The 21,071-nt window shown below is 44.9% G+C and overlaps 1 protein-coding gene across 1 annotated transcript in view; it reads left to right on the top strand.

The window, feature by feature from the left end:
- MTHFD1L (methylenetetrahydrofolate dehydrogenase (NADP+ dependent) 1 like) overlaps positions 1-21,071 on the top strand; it is a 466,799-nt gene that overhangs the window by 146,959 nt on the left and 298,769 nt on the right. Inside the window, exon 16 of the mRNA XM_068279548.1 lies at positions 2,360-2,471. Within this exon, the coding sequence (XP_068135649.1) occupies positions 2,360-2,471 (112 nt within the window). The remainder of the gene's footprint in view (positions 1-2,359; positions 2,472-21,071) is intronic.

Here is a 21,071-nt window from a genome sequence, read left to right as displayed (position 1 = left end):
TGCCACTACTGCAGCCAGAGATCAGCAGGACTGCCAGGCAGCTGGTATTGTTTAAAAGGAATCATCCATATCCATCTCAGTTTAGGTTCCCTTTAATGTTTGTATAGTGTTATGTTTACTAAGGAACTGGTGTTTTAAGCAGATCAGTTCCGCACACAGCCCATTGGCAATCCTATGTATTACTTGGGCACCAGTTTTCAGCTATTTAGTCATTGGTTCTTTGCTACAGTGCAGCTGAGTGTCCATTAGCAGCTATGGGGTGCCGAGTGTTTTGTTTTGGTGAACAGCTGTTTAATAGGTGGTGCTTGGCAACAGTGTAGATCAGTGAATGCTATTACTGTATTATGCAGATTTGGGGTCAGATATTGGCACAGAGCTTCAGATGGAGGAATGGGTTTCCTAAGGTGAGTTAGTCTAAGAGGATGGGGTAGAGGGAGTAGAGAGGTAACATGTAGTGTAGGTTAGTGTTAGGCATTAGGGAGGGCAATTAGTGCTTGGTATACAGGGAGTGCAGAATTATTAGGCAAATGAGTATTTTGACCACATCATCCTCTTTATGCATGTTGTCTTACTCCAAGCTGTGTAGGCTCGAAAGCCTACTACCAATTAAGCATATTAGGTGATGTGCATCTCTGTAATGAGAAGGGGTGTGGTCTAATGACATCAACACCCTATATCAGGTGTGCATAATTATTAGGCAACTTCCTTTCCTTTGGCAAAATGGGTCAAAAGAAAGACTTGACGGGCTCAGAAAAGTCAAAAATAGTGAGATATCTTGCAGAGGGCTGCAGCACTCTTAAAATTGCAAAGCTTCTGAAGCGTGATCATCGAACAATCATCATCAAGCGTTTCATTCAAAATGGTCAACAGGGTCGCAAGAAGCGTGTGGAAAAACCAAGGCGCAAAATAACTGCTTATGAACTGAGAAAAGTCAAGCGTGCAGCTGCCAAGATGCCACTTGCCACCAGTTTGGCCATATTTCAGAGCTGCAACATCACTGGAGTGCCCAAAAGCACAAGGTGTGCAATACTCAGAGACATGGCCAAGGTAAGAAATGCTTAAAGACGACCACCACTGAACAAGACACACAAGCTGAAACGTCGAGACTGGGCCAAGAAATATCTCAAGACTGATTTTTTTAAGGTTTTATGGACTGATGAAATGAGAGTGAGTCTTGATGGGCCAGATGGATGGGCCCGTGGCTGGATTGGTAAAGGGCAGAGAGCTTCAGTCCGACTCAGACGCCAGCAAGGTGAAGGTGGAGTACTGGTTTGGGCTGGTATCATCAAAGATGAGCTTGTGGGGCCTTTTCGGGTTGAGGATGGAGTCAAGCTCAACTCCCTGTCCTACTGCCAGTTTCTGGAAGACACCTTCTTCAAGCAGTGGTACAGGAAGAAGTTTGCATCCTTCAAGAAAAACATGATTTTCATGCAGGACAATGCTCTATCACACGCGTCCAAGTACTCCACAGCGTGGCTGGCAAGAAAGGGTATAAAAGAAGAAAAACTAATGACATGGCCTCCTTGTTCACCAGATCTGAACCCCATTGAGAACCTGTGGTCCATCATAAAATGTGAGGTTTACAAGGAGGGAAAACAGTACACCTCTCTGAACAGTGTCTGGGAGGCTATGGTTGCTGCTGCACGCAATGTTGATGGTGAACAGATCAAAACACTGACAGAATCCATGGATGGCAGGCTTTTGAGTGTCCTTGCAAAGAAAGGTGGCTATATTGGTCACTGATTTGTTTTCGTTTTGTTTTTGAATGTCAGAAAACATCCCAGATGGCGCTGCAGTATGCCATCTTTAAAATAAAAAATAAAATAAATGTATGTTTGTGAATGTTGAGATGTTATATTGGTTTCACTGGTAAAGATAAATAATTTAAATGGGTATATATTTGTTTTTTGTTAAGTCGCCTAATAATTATGCACAGTAATAGTCACCTGCACACACAGATATCCCCCTAAAATAGCTAAAACTAAAAACAAACTAAAAACTACTTTCAAATATATTCAGCTTTGATATCAATGAGTTTTTTGGGTTCATTGAGAACATGGTGGTTGTTCAATAATAAAATTATTCCTCAAAAATACAACTTGCCTAATAATTCTGCACTCCCTGTATACGGTAGATATAGGTATGCTTGGGGGGGGGGGGAGAGGTTGTTAGTTTTTTAGGTTAGGAAAATCATTGGTAGAATACTGGTAAGAGAACTACAGACATTTCAACTATCTGCATCACCTGGTGTGACTATTCAATACGTATATTTACATTGCAGGCATTTTTGCATATTGGACAACACAATGCATATTGTCAGAACAAGGCCTTTATTAACCTTTGAGTTTCATTTCATCAGGGTACTCCTGTGTTTGTTCATGCTGGACCTTTTGCCAACATAGCCCATGGCAGCTCATCAGTTTTGGCAGACAAGATTGCGCTTAAGCTGGTTGGAGAAGATGGTTTTGTAGGTAAGTCACAGATGATTTAGTAAGACGTTCATTCTATCTAGCAGCACTCAAATATAGCTATTATTTTCGATGTGCTTGCTTTTTATACCATAAATGAGAATGTTAAAATGTAACTTTCTGCAGGGTTTGTCTTTCCTGGGGAAAACGTATTTTAACATGGGAGGCATAATATGGACAACATATCATTTGCTGGTTTGGCTTTTGCTCAGCTGTCAATGTCAGCAGACACCAGCTATATGCCATACACTTTATGTGACAATCAATCTCCCTGATGGAAATGTTGATCACTTTCTGGACTATGTGTACTAGCTTGCATCACTTGATTTCTCAAAAATTTCAGCAGAAATATTGAAAATCAGTCAAAACTTTGCCAGTGCTAGCTGTACTGATTGAAATAGTACAGCGCTATGTGGCAGTTGGTCGCCTGCTGCTCCTGGCTGTGGTCCTACCAATGCAGAACGCTGAAGTGCTGTCATTAAAGTGTAACGGAGGCGACCTGTGACATGAGATAAATGTGTATGTACAGTACAAAACGTATTAATAACCAGGCTGTTTTACTTGTTTTATTTTGCTGCCTGAAAGAGTTAATATTTAGGCATGGAAGTGACAGCTTCTTTCTTGTCGGCGCCTTGTCTGGAATATAGTATACATAACTGATAAGCAAATTACAGCCATAAAAGTTTTCCTGGCAGAATACACACACGTAAAAGACTGCCACTGAAGAGACAACAAAACATTCAATCTACTTTATAAATATATATAAAAAAATTGAATATCTAAAGAAGTCATTTTTAGGAATAGAAGGACAAATACAATGTTTTATCACATCAGTTTTTCACCTTGGGTTCACTCTAAGGGGTCAGCACAGGGTGCAAAATTGTGAAGGAAGAAACTTGATGCCACTGGTATGTAAAGAGACTGCATTGTGGTGGAGGAAAGCATGGTTTGAAAAGCAATGAAAATCTATGAGCAGGCTATTGGAAAGAAATAAACCTGGTTAACTGTTTCAGGGGGCGGGGGGGGGGGGGGGGAGAGGAAGATGGCCATATACCTAGTCACAAGTAGGATTATACTTCCAAAACTAAAATTGCAGTAACTGCTCTTAAAGAGTAACTGTCAGGCTGCAGAAGCTAATTTAAACCTCTATTCTCCTGTGTTAAACAGTTTAGAAGGAAGCCCAAAAGCAATTAGTGAAGATAAAAATCTCAGTTACCTTTGATGTGTGCTTATCAGCAAGGCTGTTATTCTTAAGAAGACGCAAGCCGCATACCATACTGCAAAGCATTCTGGGGCTCTCCCCTCGGCTGCTAATGAGACGTTACAGCAGCTTGTAATCGCGTAGCACTGATAAATCTCGGGCAGAGTACACTGCAGGAGTCAACTATTGTTCCTAGCCACATGGCTCATTAATATTCACTGCACACTGTGTTGTTCAAGTAGGAGCTTATCTGTGATCAGGAAGCAGGCAGGACATGACGACACATTTGACAGAAAAACATGGAGCCTGCCATGAGCTGTCAGGAGCATCTATCTCTGCATATACTATATACAAATTCTGTGAAATCCAAACGTGGACAGTGAAATGCATATGTAATGTAAGTACAGCCAATCTTTAGCTACTGATATATGTGTTTATTTTCTCTGAGACCTTATACCTAACAGCTCCTCTTTAAAGCCAGTGCACACCAAAAATCACTAGCGTAATCGCAAACGCTAAGCGTTTTTAGAAGCAATTTTTCTAAATGATTCCAAGCGCATGCCTAGCGATTTTCTAGTTATGCCTAGTGATTTTTGGAGTGTTTTGGTAAAGATATATTTTTTTAACAATTGGAAGTGAACAGCTTTTGCTTAAACAAAAAAAAAAGCTTGCAAAATCGCTCTGTTGTACTGCTTTTTAGAGCGATTTTCCCCTTTTCCTAAACTTAACACTGATGCTGAATCGCCTCAGAAATTCTGCAGGACCTGCGTTTGCGTTTGGGAAAAAAATACATTGGCCAATAGCTTTTCAAAGTGCTGGCGTTTTTTAAAAGCGATCAGAAGCGCTCTTGGTGTGCACCAGCCCTATGATACATAAAAGAACATTTAAACTAGTTATCAATTTTGCAAGATTGCACACCGATTCAATTAGCTAGAAAGTAATGATCTTATGTTGGGTGTCAGTACAGTGTTAATTCATTGGAGTATGGTTGCCTTTTTTATTTCCTCAGCAGACTGTCTTGACTTTCCTTTGATTTAGAACCATAGAACCTGTATTCTAGACATTGACACTCATTTACCCAGTGATGTGGTTTACATACAGTCTTCAGCCAATGCCCTTATTTTCAATGTGTTTTTTTTTTCTGCTGCAGAACAAATTACCTAAATCTTTATCTGGCTTATTTCGACTGTTTGAGCCATCCCCCTTTTTTATGGGAGTTGGATGAAAAGGAGTAAATTTCTCTATTAAAGATACAGTGTAGCAGTAAATGAAAACATTCCAGTCATACCACACATTTCTGTTTTTCTTCTGCAAGTTACTTTGAACTGTAGGCCCCTTGAATAGAATGTTTCTTTCATACCTATGAATGTAAATTGCTGACACCGTGTGATAGTCTTTCTACATGGAAAGAAAGCTTTACTCACTCTCCATGACTTCCTACTACTGCACACAGCAGCATGTTTTTGGCGTTCTTTTAATGGTTAACTATTTCAGCATGAATGTAGTTTATTCTTGTTATGGCTTTCATAATAAAGCAGCAGTGCTCAGTTACTTACTACAACGCCATAAAACTTGAAATTGAATTCAGTTAGAATCAGAATTGCGTTTCTAACTTGGTTATGGCCCCAGTCAAGCCTTTCATTAAATTAAATTTTCTATCCGAATCTCTGCTGTCATTTAATATTCTCCAACAGTACTATAAATGATTTTGCGCACATACCTGGTTGTTGCGTCCTCAGGAGCTCGTACCTTGGATTAGTATACAGTACCTGTGCTATATGCCTAATGTCTTCATGGTGGCAAAGATGCATGTTCAAGTGTCACACATTTTCTGGCAGCAGAGAGATGCTTCATTTCTTTACTCAGTTGTTCAGGGACTTCTCATAATCAATTTCAGATTTCTTGTATGGTGTGTGAGAATTAAGGTGGAATACGAGTCAACTTTTTTTTTTTTTTCTTTCAACCAGAGAAATCTAAATTATTTAATTTTTTGCTGGATGGAGAATTTTGAAAAATAAAATCATTAATACTTTTTGCACATATTGTTCTTGGCACGGTTTGCACAACAATAACCAGTTTACCTTATGTTGAATGGAAGATACTGCATCATACCCCCTCTTTTTTGTGGGCTGGTATTTTTTAGATATTTTGGATTTGTGACATACAGGGCTATCGTACATAATATACCTCGATGCAATACCTTGTGATTTTTGATTAATTATAAATATTGTATTTCATAATTTATGCGCTTACTCCGTCTATTGTGGTTTTAATTGTTTTTATTGAGTTTTGTAGTCAATAAAGATTGTATTTTGTATATTATTTTTGAGTGGTGCCGTGTTTATGGAACATACTTTGGTCATTTTTCTTTATACATGTGTTCATTTTTAATACTAGAACTGTCAGAATCCTCCAAATCTGAGTTATCCTCCCAAAATGACTTCATGACATCTGCAGCACTGTAGCACTGCATCTAGCATATCTCCCATGGTCTGACATTGTTACCACATACAAATGGAGAACAAGTAGTAGTTATACCCCAAAATATTTTATTGCATGAGAAACAATGTATGTTTGGACCCAAGCAACAAAATAGCTGTGGTTGGCACAGTAACATTCAAAATAAGAAACAAATACATGATTTGGACTTATCGTTGGTGAGGTAACATTCCTAAAATGGCGGCTGTAAATAATTTCCAGTTTTGTTTTTTTTTTTTTTATAGCACCAGCAAATTTCTGCTTGGGGTCCATTTGGATCCCAGTCCGTAGGATGAGGGTTAAGAATCCTGAAAAATCATGGTAGAGCTTATTGTTGGAGTAGGTCTTATTTTTGGGGATACAGGATATAAAAGGGAACCTGAGGTGAGAGGGATATGTTTTTTTCCTTTTAAATAATGCACATTGCCTGGCTGTCCTGTTGATCTTCTGCCAATACTTTAAGCCATAGACCCTGAACAAGCATGCAGATCAGATGTCTAAACTATGACAAATCTGACAAAATTAGCTGCATGCTTGTTTTAGGCGTACGATTTAGACCCTACTGACCAGAAAGATCAGCAAGACTGCCAGGCAACTGGTATTGTTTAACAATAAATATAGCTTGCGTAGGTCTCACACCTCAGGTTCTTTTTAAGCAACCGCTGTCATTCCACTAGTTTTCTCTTTACCTCTCCGTCCTGTGATTGGCTGACTCATTGGCACAGGTAGAAGCATTGTATCTTTGAGGTCACAACTACTAGGCTGGTCTCAAAAAATGATCATGGCAATAGTTATTTTCTTTAAACATTTTGTTTAAAGAAAATGGCCATTGCCATGGTCATTACTTTGTCATAACTGCCTGTGCTGACAATGCAGATTTAGCTTTATGCTTTAACAGCAACTGAAAGGATGTTACTGCAGCAGCCCATTTCTGCTGCAGAAGACCTACCGTAATTTTAATAACCTTCAGGTCATTGTACTGATAAGTACTGAAGCTTGCTCCTTTGAGTAAGCTGATCAATATATGACACTTTAATTGCACCATACATAGATATGAGTTGTGTAGGGCTAATTTATTAGAAGGATATAATCCAAAACGAAGCAGTGGTGCACTAATGGGCAACAAGAGCAGCCTAAGTTAAACTAAGGGCCAGTCCTCAAGCCCCAACATAAAAAGTCAATGATGAAAACACTGGGGAACCTGGCGCTGATCAGCTAGAATGACTAAATTCCCTGCAGTGAAGGATAGTCTGCCACTAGATCCAGATATAAAACAGTACCTGCTTATAGCGTGAAAAGCTATGGATGTGGGAATACCGTCCACAGTAAAGTAATCCTAGTTAGCGATGTTTCCACGCTGACTTAAAAGACAAAACTCGCGCGGGGAACGCGGAGTCGCTCTCTCTCCGCACTTTCAGGAAGTGACTCTGCGCTCCCGGTACGGTTGGCTCTCCTTCCAGCCTTCTAGCAGGGCAGCAGGCAGGCAGGGAGCTGTGTGTGTGACTCTGAGGTTTTCAGTCCAATGCAGGTAGCTATATTCCACATATTAAAGACCAATAGCACATTGTGTGTGTGTGTGTGTGTGTGTGTGTGTCTGTATATGTTATCATTTTCTCTTATGGAGGTTGGGGAGAGATATGCTTCACAACTTCCCCTGCATAAATAAGGGCAGAGAGAAGAGGAGGGGGGAACATGGCTGCTCTTATAGCTAATAGAAACCAGGAGAAACTGCAGGAAAAAAATGGTGCTTGGTTCACTTTAAGAGGCAGGAGTATGCCTTATCTTACATACCGTCATGGAAGAGACACCTGCTAGTATTATTATTGAAGGAAGTCTGTGTAGTCATGTTGACAGTTTGCTCTTGGCTGTGAAAAGTAGTAGGATGTTACCTCATCCATTCTGGGATATTTGGGGGTTGCAGGGAGTAGTTAAATTGATGCAAAATAGTTTTTGCAATTGGAAAACAATTTTGCAGCAATCCTATACCTTGTGTAAGAATAGGAACAGAAGACAGGCAACATCCGGTGTGTGTGTTTTAATCCCACTACTCATAGGTAACAATACAGTTGCAGAAGTATAACAGTGACTTAGGGCAAGTTGTGAAAACTCATACGGAAGTGTGGAGAAGGGATGGGTGCAAGGGCATTTTGTTGGAAGCTTAGTCACACTTCAGTACAGGAACGTGGAAGAAGTAGAAGACCGGCTAAATCGGCGCTCAACCCGACTTCCATTGTTCCTGCCAGGGCCGTTTCTTGCCCCGTTCAGCCGGTTCTGCTGAACGGGGCGCCGATGAGAGACAGATTGGGGGGGCGCCAGGCAGAAGGATGTGACTGCTAGGAGCCGGTGACGCGCTGATGTGGTGCAGCGAGAGGCAGGAGGAGCTGTGCGCACCAGCGCGATCACTGGCTTCAGTTCGCGTATCTCAAGGGGTGCAGGTATATGGCTAGTGCTATGGACGCCAACTACCACCGCAGTGACGGGCCCGCAGCCATCGCATAAATGGCTGGACCACCGGGGGAGACAGAAAACTTCCTCGGCCCCTTTTGTATTATAAAAATGGCAACTCTCTTGACTACCCCCCCCCCCCCCCCCAGTGTGTCTCCCGTTGCTGCCTGCCTCTCTTGCAGACCTCAGCGCTGGCGGCGACCCGACCGAGCGTCAGAGCAGAGCGCACAGTACCGCAGACAATGCACATGCGGAAGTGATGTCATTGACCATGACCACTTCCTGGATGCCATGAAGTGAAGTGATGCTGGCGGTAGTGTGTGCTCTGCTCTGCCGTTCTCTGGTCGGGTCGCCGCCAGCTCTGAGTTCTGTGCCGTGCTCCAGTTGGGTCGGCGCCAGCTCTAAGGTCTGTGTAAGCCCTGCATAGCACCCTGCAGAGCCCCCAGCATCCAGCCCAGCATAGCACCCTGCACAGCCCCCAGCATGCGGCCCAGCAAAGCACCCTGCACAGCCCCCAGCATGCAGCCCTGCATAGCACCCTGCACGGCTCCCAGCATCCAGCCCAGCATAGCACCCTGCAGAGCACCCAGCAAAGCACCCTGCACAGCTCCCAGCATCCAGCCCAGCATAGCACCCTGCTGAGCACCCAGCCCAGCATAGCACCCTGCACAGCCCCCAGCATCCAGCCCAGCATAGCACCCTGCACAGCCCCCAGCATCCAGCCCAGCATAGCACCCTGCAGAGCACCCAGCCCAGCAAAGCACCCTGCACAGCCCCCAGCATCCAGCCCAGCATAGCACCCTGCACAGCCCCCAGCATCCAGCCCAGCATAGCACCCTGCAGAGCACCCAGCCTAGCAAAGCACCCTGCACAGCCCCCAGCATCCAGCCCAGCATAGCACCCTGCACAGCCCTCAGCATCCAGCCCAGCATAGCACCCTGCAGAGCACCCAGCCCAGCAAAGCACCCTGCACAGCCCCCAGCATCCAGCCCAGCATATCACCTTGCACAACCCCCAGCATCCAGACCAGCATAGCACCCTGCAGAGCACCCAGCCCAGCAAAGCACCCTGCACAGCCCCCAGCATCCAGCCCAGCATAGCACCCTGCACAGCATCCAGCCCAGCATAGCACCCTGCAGAGCCCCCAGCATCCAGCCCAGCAAAGCACACTGCACAGCCCCCAGCATGCAGCCCAACATAGCACCCTGCAGAGCACCCAGCCCAGCAAAGCACCCTGCACAGCCCCCAGCATGCAGCCCAACATAGCACCCTGCAGAGCACCCAGCCCAGCAAAGCACCCTGCACAGCCCCCAGCATCCAGCCCAGCATAGCACCCTGCACAGCCCCCAGTATCCATCCCAGCAAAGCACCCTGCACAGCCCCCAGCATGCAGCCCAACATAGCACCCTGCAGAGCACCCAGCCCAGCAAAGCACCCTGCACAGCCCCCAGCATGCAGCCCAACATAGCACCCTGCACAGCCCAAGGCATGCAGCCCAACATAGCACCCTGCAGAGCACCCAGCCCAGCATAGCACCCTGCACAGCCCCCAGCATGCAGCCCAGCAAAGCACCCTGCACAGCCCAAGGCATGCAGCCCAACATAGCACCCTGCAGAGCACCCAGCCCAGCATAGCACCCTGCACAGCCCCCAGCATGCAGCCCAGCAAAGCACCCTGCACAGCCCGCAGCATGCAGTCCAGCAAAGCACCCTGCACAGCTCCCAGCATGCAGCCCAACATAGCACCCAGCCCAGCAAAGCACCCTGCACAGCCCCAGCGCCCAGCATAGCACCCTGCACAGCCCCCAGCATGCAGCCCAGCATAGCACCCTGCACAGCCCCCAGTGTGCAGCCCAGCATAGCACCCTGCACAGCCCCCAGCATGCAGCACAGCACCCTGCACATCCCCCTGCATGCAGCCCAGCATAGCACCCTGCAGAACCCCAGCACCCAGCCCAGCATAGATCCCTGCAGAGCCCCAGCACCCAGCATAGCACCCTGCACAGCCCCCAGCATGCAGCCCAGCAAATTAAAAAAAAATGGTGAGTTGGTTTCAAGAAGCCTTTTGACATGATTTCACTTAGCAGCTCTGATTTTGGGGAAGTAAGGGGGGGCACATTTTTTGACTCTCGAACTGGGTGAAATTTAACCTAGAAACTGCCCTGGTTCCTGCATCTGGTGATTGGAATTTCATAGAGGCTGTGGGTGGGCCCTCTAGTTGCTAGGGAACCAGGCTGACTCTCACTACAAAGCACAGTTGAGCACTGTGTGCATAACCAAAGGCACAGCACATTATCTTGCCACAGCGGTATACAAAATAAAATAAATATAAAGGAAAAATATTTTTGTTCCTTTCATTTTGTTATTGCTATTAATTTTACCAGTTGCTTAATTTTGTAATTTGTTAGGCAGCAGGCATGTCATGGCTTTTTTTCAGTTTTGTCTTAGGATATTCATTATTGCTCTGTTTCAAGATGACAGTTACTTGGCACAGTTGCAGATCATTTTTCTCAAGTTCTTTTCCCACTTATTTGAACATTGGTGTAGGAAGACTCCCACACTTGCCGGTTTCCTACACTTCAAAATACTTCTTTCCTGTTTGCACTGAGTTGTCTTATCACCATCACAACAGTAGTGCATTACATTTATTATTTGTACTGTACAATATTCCTTTTACGTACTGTATAGTGCCCATGTAATTACTACCCTTTTAGTTCATATTGACACTGGTAATTGGATATCAATACACAGGTCTGCGAGAGCGGTTTTGGTCATTTCACCTAATCTTTTTGTTTTTTGGTGCGCTGAATCCGATAATGACCTCCATTTTGTCATAGGACATCACGTTTACTGACAATTTGGGTAACTATGTTAAAAAGGCAATACCGGGGGCGCATGCGCAGCACGCTCACATGAGGATGGCTTCTCCGTGAGCTCCGCTCCCGGACCTCCAATTTGAGCTTTATTTTGCACCCTTGACCACATCTAATGTCCCCTTTTCTTCTCATCTGGAATTATTATGCGGAGAAAGTCCAAAAAGGCTAAAAAGGACTCTGCACCCCGGTATTCCAGAACTATCGCCGGATTTCTAAAACTCCTCCACCTCGAGCAGTCTGCAATGGCGGACAAGAGAACCTCCCCCAACGCCTCTGGCTTGTCTAGCTCCATGGCAGCTAAGTCAGACTCCATCACAACCTCTGCATCGGCTAAACACTCCTTAGAGATCAAGGAGCTCTATGAAAATACCAAAAACTGTTCCGGGCCGAACTATCTACCGCAGTACAGAGCCTTACTACCGCTATACAAGAAGTAGGCTCCTGGAGTCACGATGCGATACCCTGGCTGACGCCCTGAAAGACGATAAGACCAGACTGGACCAGCACGCTCTGAAATTTGCAGCTATGGAGGCGAAACTCAAGGACTTTTGAAAATAGAGCCCGAAGGTCTAACGTGTGCATTTGTGGCCTTCCTGAGGCCGCCCAGGACCTGAAACCCGCAGCAACCAACTTATTTGTGGCCTTGCTTCCACAGGCAAACCCTGAATTATTTAGTATAGACCGTATCCATCGGGCCCTAGCCCGCGAGACGTAGTACTCAAGCTACACTACAGTGAAGTCTATGACCAGCTCCTGGCGTCGGCACGGGATCTCTCCAATCTCCCTGGGGTCCCTACCTCAGTTCAATTATACGCGGACCTCTCGCCTCTCACTCTACAATGGAGGAGAACCTTTCACTCAGTTACCTCTGCCCTGATACGGGAAGGCATCTGCTATCGATGGGGTTTCCCATGCCATCTAATCTTCACGATCAGAGGGAGACCACACTCCATTAAGAGCGTTGAAGAAGGCACCCCACTCCTACAAGACAAAGGAATCCACGTCGATCCACCAGATCCTGCTCCTTCGCTCCCTCAACGGTCCCCCAGGCCTGTTAGAGTATGGTCCTCTGTGCCTTCTAGAAGGCAGGACACAGCCTCTGAGTAGCTAAGTACTTTTTCCCCCATGCGTTCTTGTTTTTCTGCCTTCTTGCAAAATAACCCGTTGTTATTTCACCTGCACTCTCACACCCTGTTGCTTCCGAGCAGACTTATTTTGAACCACTACTCTCTCATTTTCATTTTTATTTTTTGCTGCGCCATATCGCATGGCCACCATTTTTGTGAACGTTGACCTGTTGTTAGTCCTGGCTACCCCTCTTCACCAACCACAGCCTACAACCTGAGACTGCTATACACACCCTTATTTCCACCCTTCGTTATTTATTTTGCTTGGTGCCAACGTACTATATCTTCAATGGACATATGTTTCCTAGCTTCATTACTCCTGTTGAGACCGTTGTTTCCCTTCTCTCGAACATTATGGGTGCACCACTACTTCCCTTTAAGATGCCTACCTTAAAGGGATACTGTAGGGGGGTCGGGGGAAAATGAGCTGAACTTACCCGGGGCTTCTAATGGTCCCCCGCAGACATCCTGTGTTGGCGCAGCCACTCCCCAATGCTCCGGCCCCGCCTCCGGTTCACTTCTGGAATTTCTGACTTTAAAGTCAGAAAACCACTGCGCCTGCGTTGCCGTGTCCTCGCTCCCGCTGATGTCACCAGGAGTGTACTGCGCAGATACAGACCATACTGGGCCTGCGCTGTGCGCTCTTGATGACAACAGCGGGATCGCGGACACATACAACGCAGACGCAGTGGTTTTCTGACTTTAAAGTCAGAAATTCCAGAGGTGAACCGGGGGCGGGGCCGGAGCATCGGTGAGCGGCTGCGCGGGCACAGGATGTCTGCGGGGGACCATTAGAAGCCCCGGGTAAGTTCAGCTCATTTTCCCCCGACCCCCCTACAGTATCCCTTTAAATTTGTATCCACTATTAATGGCAGTCTTTTCTATCATCCTCAGATTGTTTTATATCTTATTCATATTGAATTGAATTTCTACTGCGCTGATTTTGTCTATATTAGAATTTAATGTACTTTAGTGTACACTCTGCACTCAGGACTAACCATTTTAACTTACAGGTTTCATGCAATTGCTTAATGTTCAACGATTCATATTTAATTTTTCACTATAACTTTATCGGGGAGGGGGGGGGTGGAATTGTCTCATCCGGTGAGTTTTACTTGCAGCCTTTGTGGTCTTTGCCCTTGGCCGCCACTTATCTCTAAACTACCTTCTCAATCACTATTGCACACCTTCTATTAACTTTACCTTCCTATCCTTCTCACACTCTCGGCTTGGGCCCAGACTGCTTTCCCCAATATTTGGGGGGGGGCAGTCTTCCCCTGACTTATCGTCTACTTCATGCCTGGCGGCTGTGGTGGTGGTGCTACGGCGGCTGGCGTCAATCGCTGGAAGACATAATTCGTATGGAAAGGAAGAGGTTCTTAAGTTTTTTTTATATGCTATTCAAACGTGTTTATATTTAATGTTCTGGTTAAAGGGTAACGCCCTCTCTTAACCTATTAGCTCATTTTGGTCCGGGGCCTTATTGCTGTCCCGAACACTAAGGCCGGGTTTTCTAAGTGTGTAGCTGTCACACTCCCCAGCCTGTATTCTAGTTCTATTATGTTCAAATTATTTTACAACTATGCAACATTTTTCATTTTTTCTGCTGTCACTGTCTAGGCATCCGTCTCTAGCTACTCCAGAATATCGGGACAATGGTTAAAATACTTTCTCATAATGTGCATGGATTCAATTCTCCAGGTAAAAGACACAAAGCTTTCTTAGATATAATGAAACATTCCCCTGATATCATATGGCTCCAGGAAACCCACTTTACCGCCCCCTCCGCTACTTCCACAGGTCATTCCCCCTAATGTTTGTAGCCAAAGCTCCTAAAAAGCATCGAGGCGTCCTAACTCTTATTAAAGCCACACCACCACTTATTATCTCCACTACCATTACTGATGCCCAAGGCAGACTCCACATTATTGTTGAACTCCTTAATAAACCTATAATTTTCATTAATGCCCAACCCCCCCCCCCCCCCCCCCAAATTCCCCTATTATCTGGGCAGGTGAATTCAGCCTAACGATAACAGAAGCTCTTGACAAGTCTCGTTCCTCGCCAGATAGACTCTCCAAGAGACACTGACAGAAGTTACTTGATACAATACGTGAGCTGACGCTTGTCGACTCTTGGAGAGAACTAAATGGCCAAAAGAGAGGCTACACCTTCTATTCGGCCCCTCATAACGTATATTCAAAAATTGACCACATTTTGGTCTCTGCCTGTCTAACACCTTCTTTATTATACACTAGACTAATTCCAGTTAGTTGGTCGGACCATGATCTGGTTTTCCTCTGCATAGATGGCCTTGCCCACCCCTCTTCCAAGCCCAGATGGAGACTAAATGACTCTCTTCTTGTTAACCCTTTTACGAAGATTGGAATCGCTGAAGCACTTAGATCATACTTCATAGAAAATACCTCCCCGACGTGTCCCCAATATCACTATGGCTTGCCCATAAGGCAGTCCTCAGGGGCAAAATGATCCAAGTTGCTAGCGGGCTCAAAAAATCCTGTACCCAGAAACATCAGACCCTTACCTATAGACTTCATAGGCTTACCTACCTGAACCAACAGGCCCCATTGTTATTTTTAGCTCGGCACATAAGATTTAGCAGTGCACCTGGATTTGATACTAGCCAGAAATGTTGAAAGAACAATCACTTGGACTAAAGCCAAATACTACAAGAAAGCCAACAAACCGGATACATGGCTGGCTCGAAAATTACGACACCAGGAGAAATTGAATGCTACTTTTACTATACACACTCCCTTTGGTGAAATAACTAGCCATCCTGAAAAAGTTCACGATACTTTCTGGTGGTATTACTCCCAGCTGTATACCCAGTCAGGCATTAAATCATTTTTTAGATCCATTACACTTCCTAAATTAACTGCCGATGGCAGGAAGATTTTAAATTCACCAATCACTTTTGAAGAAATTTCTACCACCAGAAAACTCAAGCTAGGTAAAGCTCCTGGCCCTGACTGATATTCCGCCATCTACTGTAAAATGTATCAGCATATCCTAATTCTCCACCTCACCACCTGCCTAAATCATATTACAGTATGTCCAATCATGCTCCTCCACCTGAATTTATGGAATCCATTATCCCCCTTATCCCTAAACCAGGAAAAGATCATCAATCCGTTAAAAATGATCGCCCTATTTCTTTACTCAACCTAGACTATAAGATACTTACCTCTGTTCTTGTAGCAAGGCTGAATAAATTTCTCCCTGGTCTTGTCTCTAAAGGTCAGGTAGGTTTTATATCACATTGACAGGCCTCAGACAATATAAGACGCAACACACTCCTTATACAACATGCTAACTCCACTAGAACTCCTTTAACATTACTAACAGTTGATATTGAAAAGGCTTTTAACAGCCTTTCCTGGCCATATATGATCCAAACACTAATCAACGCAAGCATTCCAGGCCCATTCTTAACAGTTATCAAACACATCTATTCTTCCCCTTCAGCCTCTTTGAAAATAGTGGGATTCCAGCCCAAGCCCTTCCCCATAAAGAGGCACAAGGCAAGGTTGCCCCCTCTCCTCAGCCCTCTTTGCTCTCGCTATAGAACCCCTGGCCGCCCATATTAGAACATCTCCAGATATCACAGGTTATCCTCTTGGTAGTCTTAACCCCAAACTAACATTATTTGCTGATGACATCCTCCTATCCCTCTCAAATCCCCTGGTCTCCATCCCCAACCTTCTATCCTTACTAAATTTGGCAATTATTCTGTCCTAAATATTAACGTTGATAAATCAGAAATCATGTTCTGCAACACCCCTAAAACCCAGGCCTTACACATAGCCTCAACTTTCCAATTCCAACGACGGGATCACATCTCGTATTTAGGTATCAATCTCACTAATAACTACAACTCCCTATATAAATTTTATTACACCCCTCTTTTTGATAAACTTAAGCAAGATCTGCTTTCTTGGGACTTCTCTATTTCTTTGGCAGGAAGAATCTCTGCGGTCAAAAATACTTTATTACCCTGTATCACTTATTTTTTTCGAGTCCTTCCAATCCCAATTAAATTAAAACGCATTCCCCGAAGGATCCTAATGTTACATAAAACTGATGGCGGACTTTCAGTCCCAAACCTATATAAATATTACAAAGCTTCCCAAATTTCCCAAATTGTCTCTGTTTACGCCAATTGTCACACTCCTACTTGGGTAAACATTGAAAACTACATGCTTAGACCTTTCACCTGGAAGGGACTGCTTTGGTCTCTTGGTCCCCATTTACCTTCAATACAGAAAACATCCCCGATAACAGCTCATACACTCAGGGTTTGGAGAAATTTTCAGTTCCACTACAACCTTCAATCCCCTACATCTAGACTAACCGAACTTTTTGGTAATCCAGATTTCCCACCGGGTCTAGACCCCACAGCCTTTTTATGGTGGAAGATGGCCAACCTCACATCCATTTCAAAACTCCTGCTCAGGGGCAAATTTCCCTCCTTATCTGAGCTATCTAATAACTTCAATGTCCACTCCTCTGAATCCTACTGATGATTTCAGCTTCATCATTTCCTCCATTCTCTCCAACCTCCCTCTCAAGACACCCCCTTCACTTTCTTTGAATCAACTTGTCTCAACAATCCACTAATGCCAGGATTCATATCATTTTTATATTCTATACAAAACCAAACCACTGAATCTGTGAAATATGCCTTTATGAGAACTTGGGAATCTGATATTGGCGAGACTCTTACTTGGCCAGAATGGAGGAAATCATTTAAGACCCTATCTAAAGGACGCCTTCAAACAACTGCTATGGAGGTGTCACTTCGCCTTCTCCATCGCACATATTTAGTCCCGCAAACATTAGCTAAGCTGTTTCCCAATACCTCTCCCCTCTGCTTTAGGGGCTGCACCCCCATTGGCTCTCTACTACATATTTGGTGGAAGTGACTGGTGGTCTCACAGCTCTGGATGAAAATTGAGTCATTACTATCCAGGGTTTGAACACCTTTATAACTAAAGATATTAAAATGTTTTTACAGCTCCTCACCCTCTATAGCAGTGGTTCTCAACCTGGGGTCCGTGGACACCTGGGGACAAAATGGCAGATCTCGTCCCCAGGAGAGAAGTGTCAGGCAGGGCAGGCTTGGAGGCACGGGCGCAGCAACTTACTTGGCCCCGTTCCTGCGTGGACTCCTATTGCCGGGCTCTCCTCTTGTCTGGGCTCTCCCTGTCGCCACCTTGCGTCCTGTTGCCATGGTGACCTGGCAGCCTCTCATGATGTCAGAGTTGCCGCCGGAATTAACCATAGCGGTAAGACATGGCAAGAGGAGGAGAGCCCAGTGAGAGGAGTCTGCGCGGGAACAGGGCTACATAAGATTATACTGAGGCACCTATTGGCTCGCTAACTACACTGGGGCACCACCTGTACCTGACTATTCTGGGGCACCACCTGCACCTGGCTAATCTATTCTGGGGCACCACCTGTACCTGGCTAATCCATTCTGGGGCATCACCTGTACCTAGCTAATCCATTCTGGGGCACCACCTGTACCTGGCTAATCTATTCTGGGGCACCACCTGTACCTGGCTAATCCATTCTGGGGCACCACCTGTACCTGGCTAATCCATTCTGGGGCACCACCTGTACCTGGCTAATATATTCTGGGGCACCACCTGTACCTTTGGTAATTATTCTTGGGCACCACCTGTATCTGGCTAATCTATTCTGGGGCACCACCTGTATCTGGCTAATCTATTCTAGGGCACCACCTGTATCTGGCTAATCAATTCTAGGGCATCACCTGCACCTGGCTAATCTATTCTGAGGCACCTTATAGCTTGCTACCTACGCTGGGGCATCACCCGTACCTGGCTATCTATACAGGAGCACCTATACCTCTCTGCCTACACTATGGCATCTGTACCTGGCTACCTACACTGGGGCACATATAGCTCGCTACCTATACTTGGGGGCACCTGTACCGTGCTAACCTATACTGTGGGCACCTATGGCTGGATACCTATACTGGGGGCACCTATGCCTTGCTACCTATATTGGGGAACCTATACCTAGCTAGGACAGGGGGTCAAGAGATGACACAAGGGGACCTAGAGGGGTGGTCAAAAGAGGAACAGAGGGGGAGAAAATAGGTACAGGGGGAACAGAGGTGACACAGAGGGGGTCAAAAAGGCACAGGGAGAACAGAGATAATACGGGGAGATGAGGTGACACAGAGGGAGACAAATGAGGCACAAACTGAGGTGACACAAAGGGGGACAAAAGAGGCATAGGTAGAACAGAGAAGGACAAAAGAGAATGGATTTGGGTTAAAAATGGACACGGCCCTTATCTCATTTGTTAACCAGGGACTACCTGTATTTCGCTAGTATTTGGCTCCACCCACAGTGCAATGGCCACGCCTGCTTTTTTGCCTTGGCGTGCAAATCACGCCGCTTTTTTTCAGTAGGGGGTACATTTGCCTAGGGATGACTCACAAAGGGGTACACATGCTAAAAAGGATGAGAACCACTGCTCTATAGTGACTGCCAAATCAGACCGCTCACACATTTTATCACCAGTGATCAAACTACTTCACTCCATACTGTCTCCACCAAGATGCTGCATCACACACAGGGACACCTGGCCTATCACCTTATCAAAACACTATCAAGATCATAAGACAGCCACAACAGCGTTTGTTATGATCCAGGCTTGTTACACCTCCTCTGCTCTCCAGGCTTAATATACCGCTTCCATAACAATTTTAATCCACCAGATAGTTATCCTAGTCACTGAAGGGAATCTCCATAGTGTAAAACAATCACTTTAATATACAGTGGGATGCGAAAGTTTGGGCAACCTTGGTAATCGTCATGATTTTCCTGTATAAATCATTGGTTGTTACGATAAAAAAATGTCAGTTAAATATATAATATAGGAGACACACACGGTGATATTTTGGAAGTGAAATGAAGATTATTGGAGTTACAGGAAGTGCGCAATAATTGTTTTAATAAAATTAGGCAGGTGCATAAATTTGGGCACTGTTGTCATTTTATTGATTCCATAACCTTTAGAACTAATTATTGGAATTTAAATTGGCTTGGTAAGCTCAGTGACCCCCGACCTACATACACAGGTGAATCCAATTATGAGAAAGCTTATTTGGGGCCTTTTTCCACTACCCTGCAATTTGCGATTTGATTTTAATCGCAAGGTACATTAAACTAATGGAAACTGCAGCAGCAATTTCCATTAGTGCGATCCGATTGCGATGCGATTTTGGTCAAAATGCGATCGTCGTCCTGCCGTGTTGTGGATGCGATTGAGCTTTACTATACTGAGTATAGTAGCTCAATCGCAATTGCAATCGCATGGTGGAGATTGAAACTTAGTGGAAGAGAGCCCTTAAGGGCGTCAATTGTAAGTTTCTCTCCTCCTTTTTTTAATTTTCTCTGAAGAGTAGCAACATGGGGGTCTCAAACCAACTCTTAAATGACCTGAAGACAAAGATTGTTCACCATCATGGTTTAGGGGAAGGATACAGAAAGCTGCCTCAGAGATTTCAGCTGTCTGTTTACACAGGAACATATTGAGGAAATAGAAGACCACGGACTCTGTTCAAGTTAAGGCTCGAAGTGGCAGACAAAGGAAAATCTTGGATAGACAGAAGCGACGAATAGTGAGACCAGTCAGTCAACCCACACACCAGCACCAAAGACCTACAACATTATCTTGCTGCAGATGGAGTCACTGTGCATCGTTCAACCATTCGGCGCACTTTACACAAGGAGTTTCTGTATGCGCGAGAGATGCAGAGGAAGCCTTTTCTCCGCCGACAGCACAAACAGAGCCGCTTGTGGGTATGCTAAAGCACATTTGGACAAGCCAGCTTAATTTTGGAATAAGGTGCTGTGGACTGATTAAGCTAAAATTGAGTTATTTGGGCATAACAAGGGGCGTTATTCATGGAGGAAAAAGAATACAGGAAAAACACCTGCTACCTACAGTAAGATATGGTGGTGGTTCCATCCCGCTGTGGGGCTGTGTGGCCAGTGCAGGGACTGGGAATCTTGTCAAAGTTGAGGGAAGCATGGATTCCACTCAGCATCAGCAGATTCTGGAGACCAATGTCCAGGAATCGGTGACAAAGCTGAAGCTGCACTGGGGCTAGATCTTTGAACAAGACACTGCTCAAAAAGACATTCATGCATAGGAACAGGTACAAAGTTCTGGAATGGCTATCTCATTCCCCAGACAGGAATATAATTGAAAATCTGTGGTGTGAGTTAGAGAGCTGTCAATGCTCGGAAGCCATCAAACCTGAATGAACTAGAGATCTTTTGTAAAGAGGAATGGTCCAAAATACCTTCAAGCAGAATCCAGACTCTCATTGGAACCTACAGGAAGTTTTAAGAGGCTGTAATTTCTGCAAAAGGAGGATCTACTAAATATTGATTTAATTTCTTTTATGTGGT

The sequence above is a fragment of the Hyperolius riggenbachi genome, chromosome 4 (assembly GCF_040937935.1).
Source record: "Hyperolius riggenbachi isolate aHypRig1 chromosome 4, aHypRig1.pri, whole genome shotgun sequence".
In the NCBI taxonomy this organism is placed as follows: domain Eukaryota; kingdom Metazoa; phylum Chordata; class Amphibia; order Anura; family Hyperoliidae; genus Hyperolius; species Hyperolius riggenbachi.
Note: the sequence above shows the minus strand (reverse complement) of the source record. Positions and strands in the feature narration are given on the sequence as shown.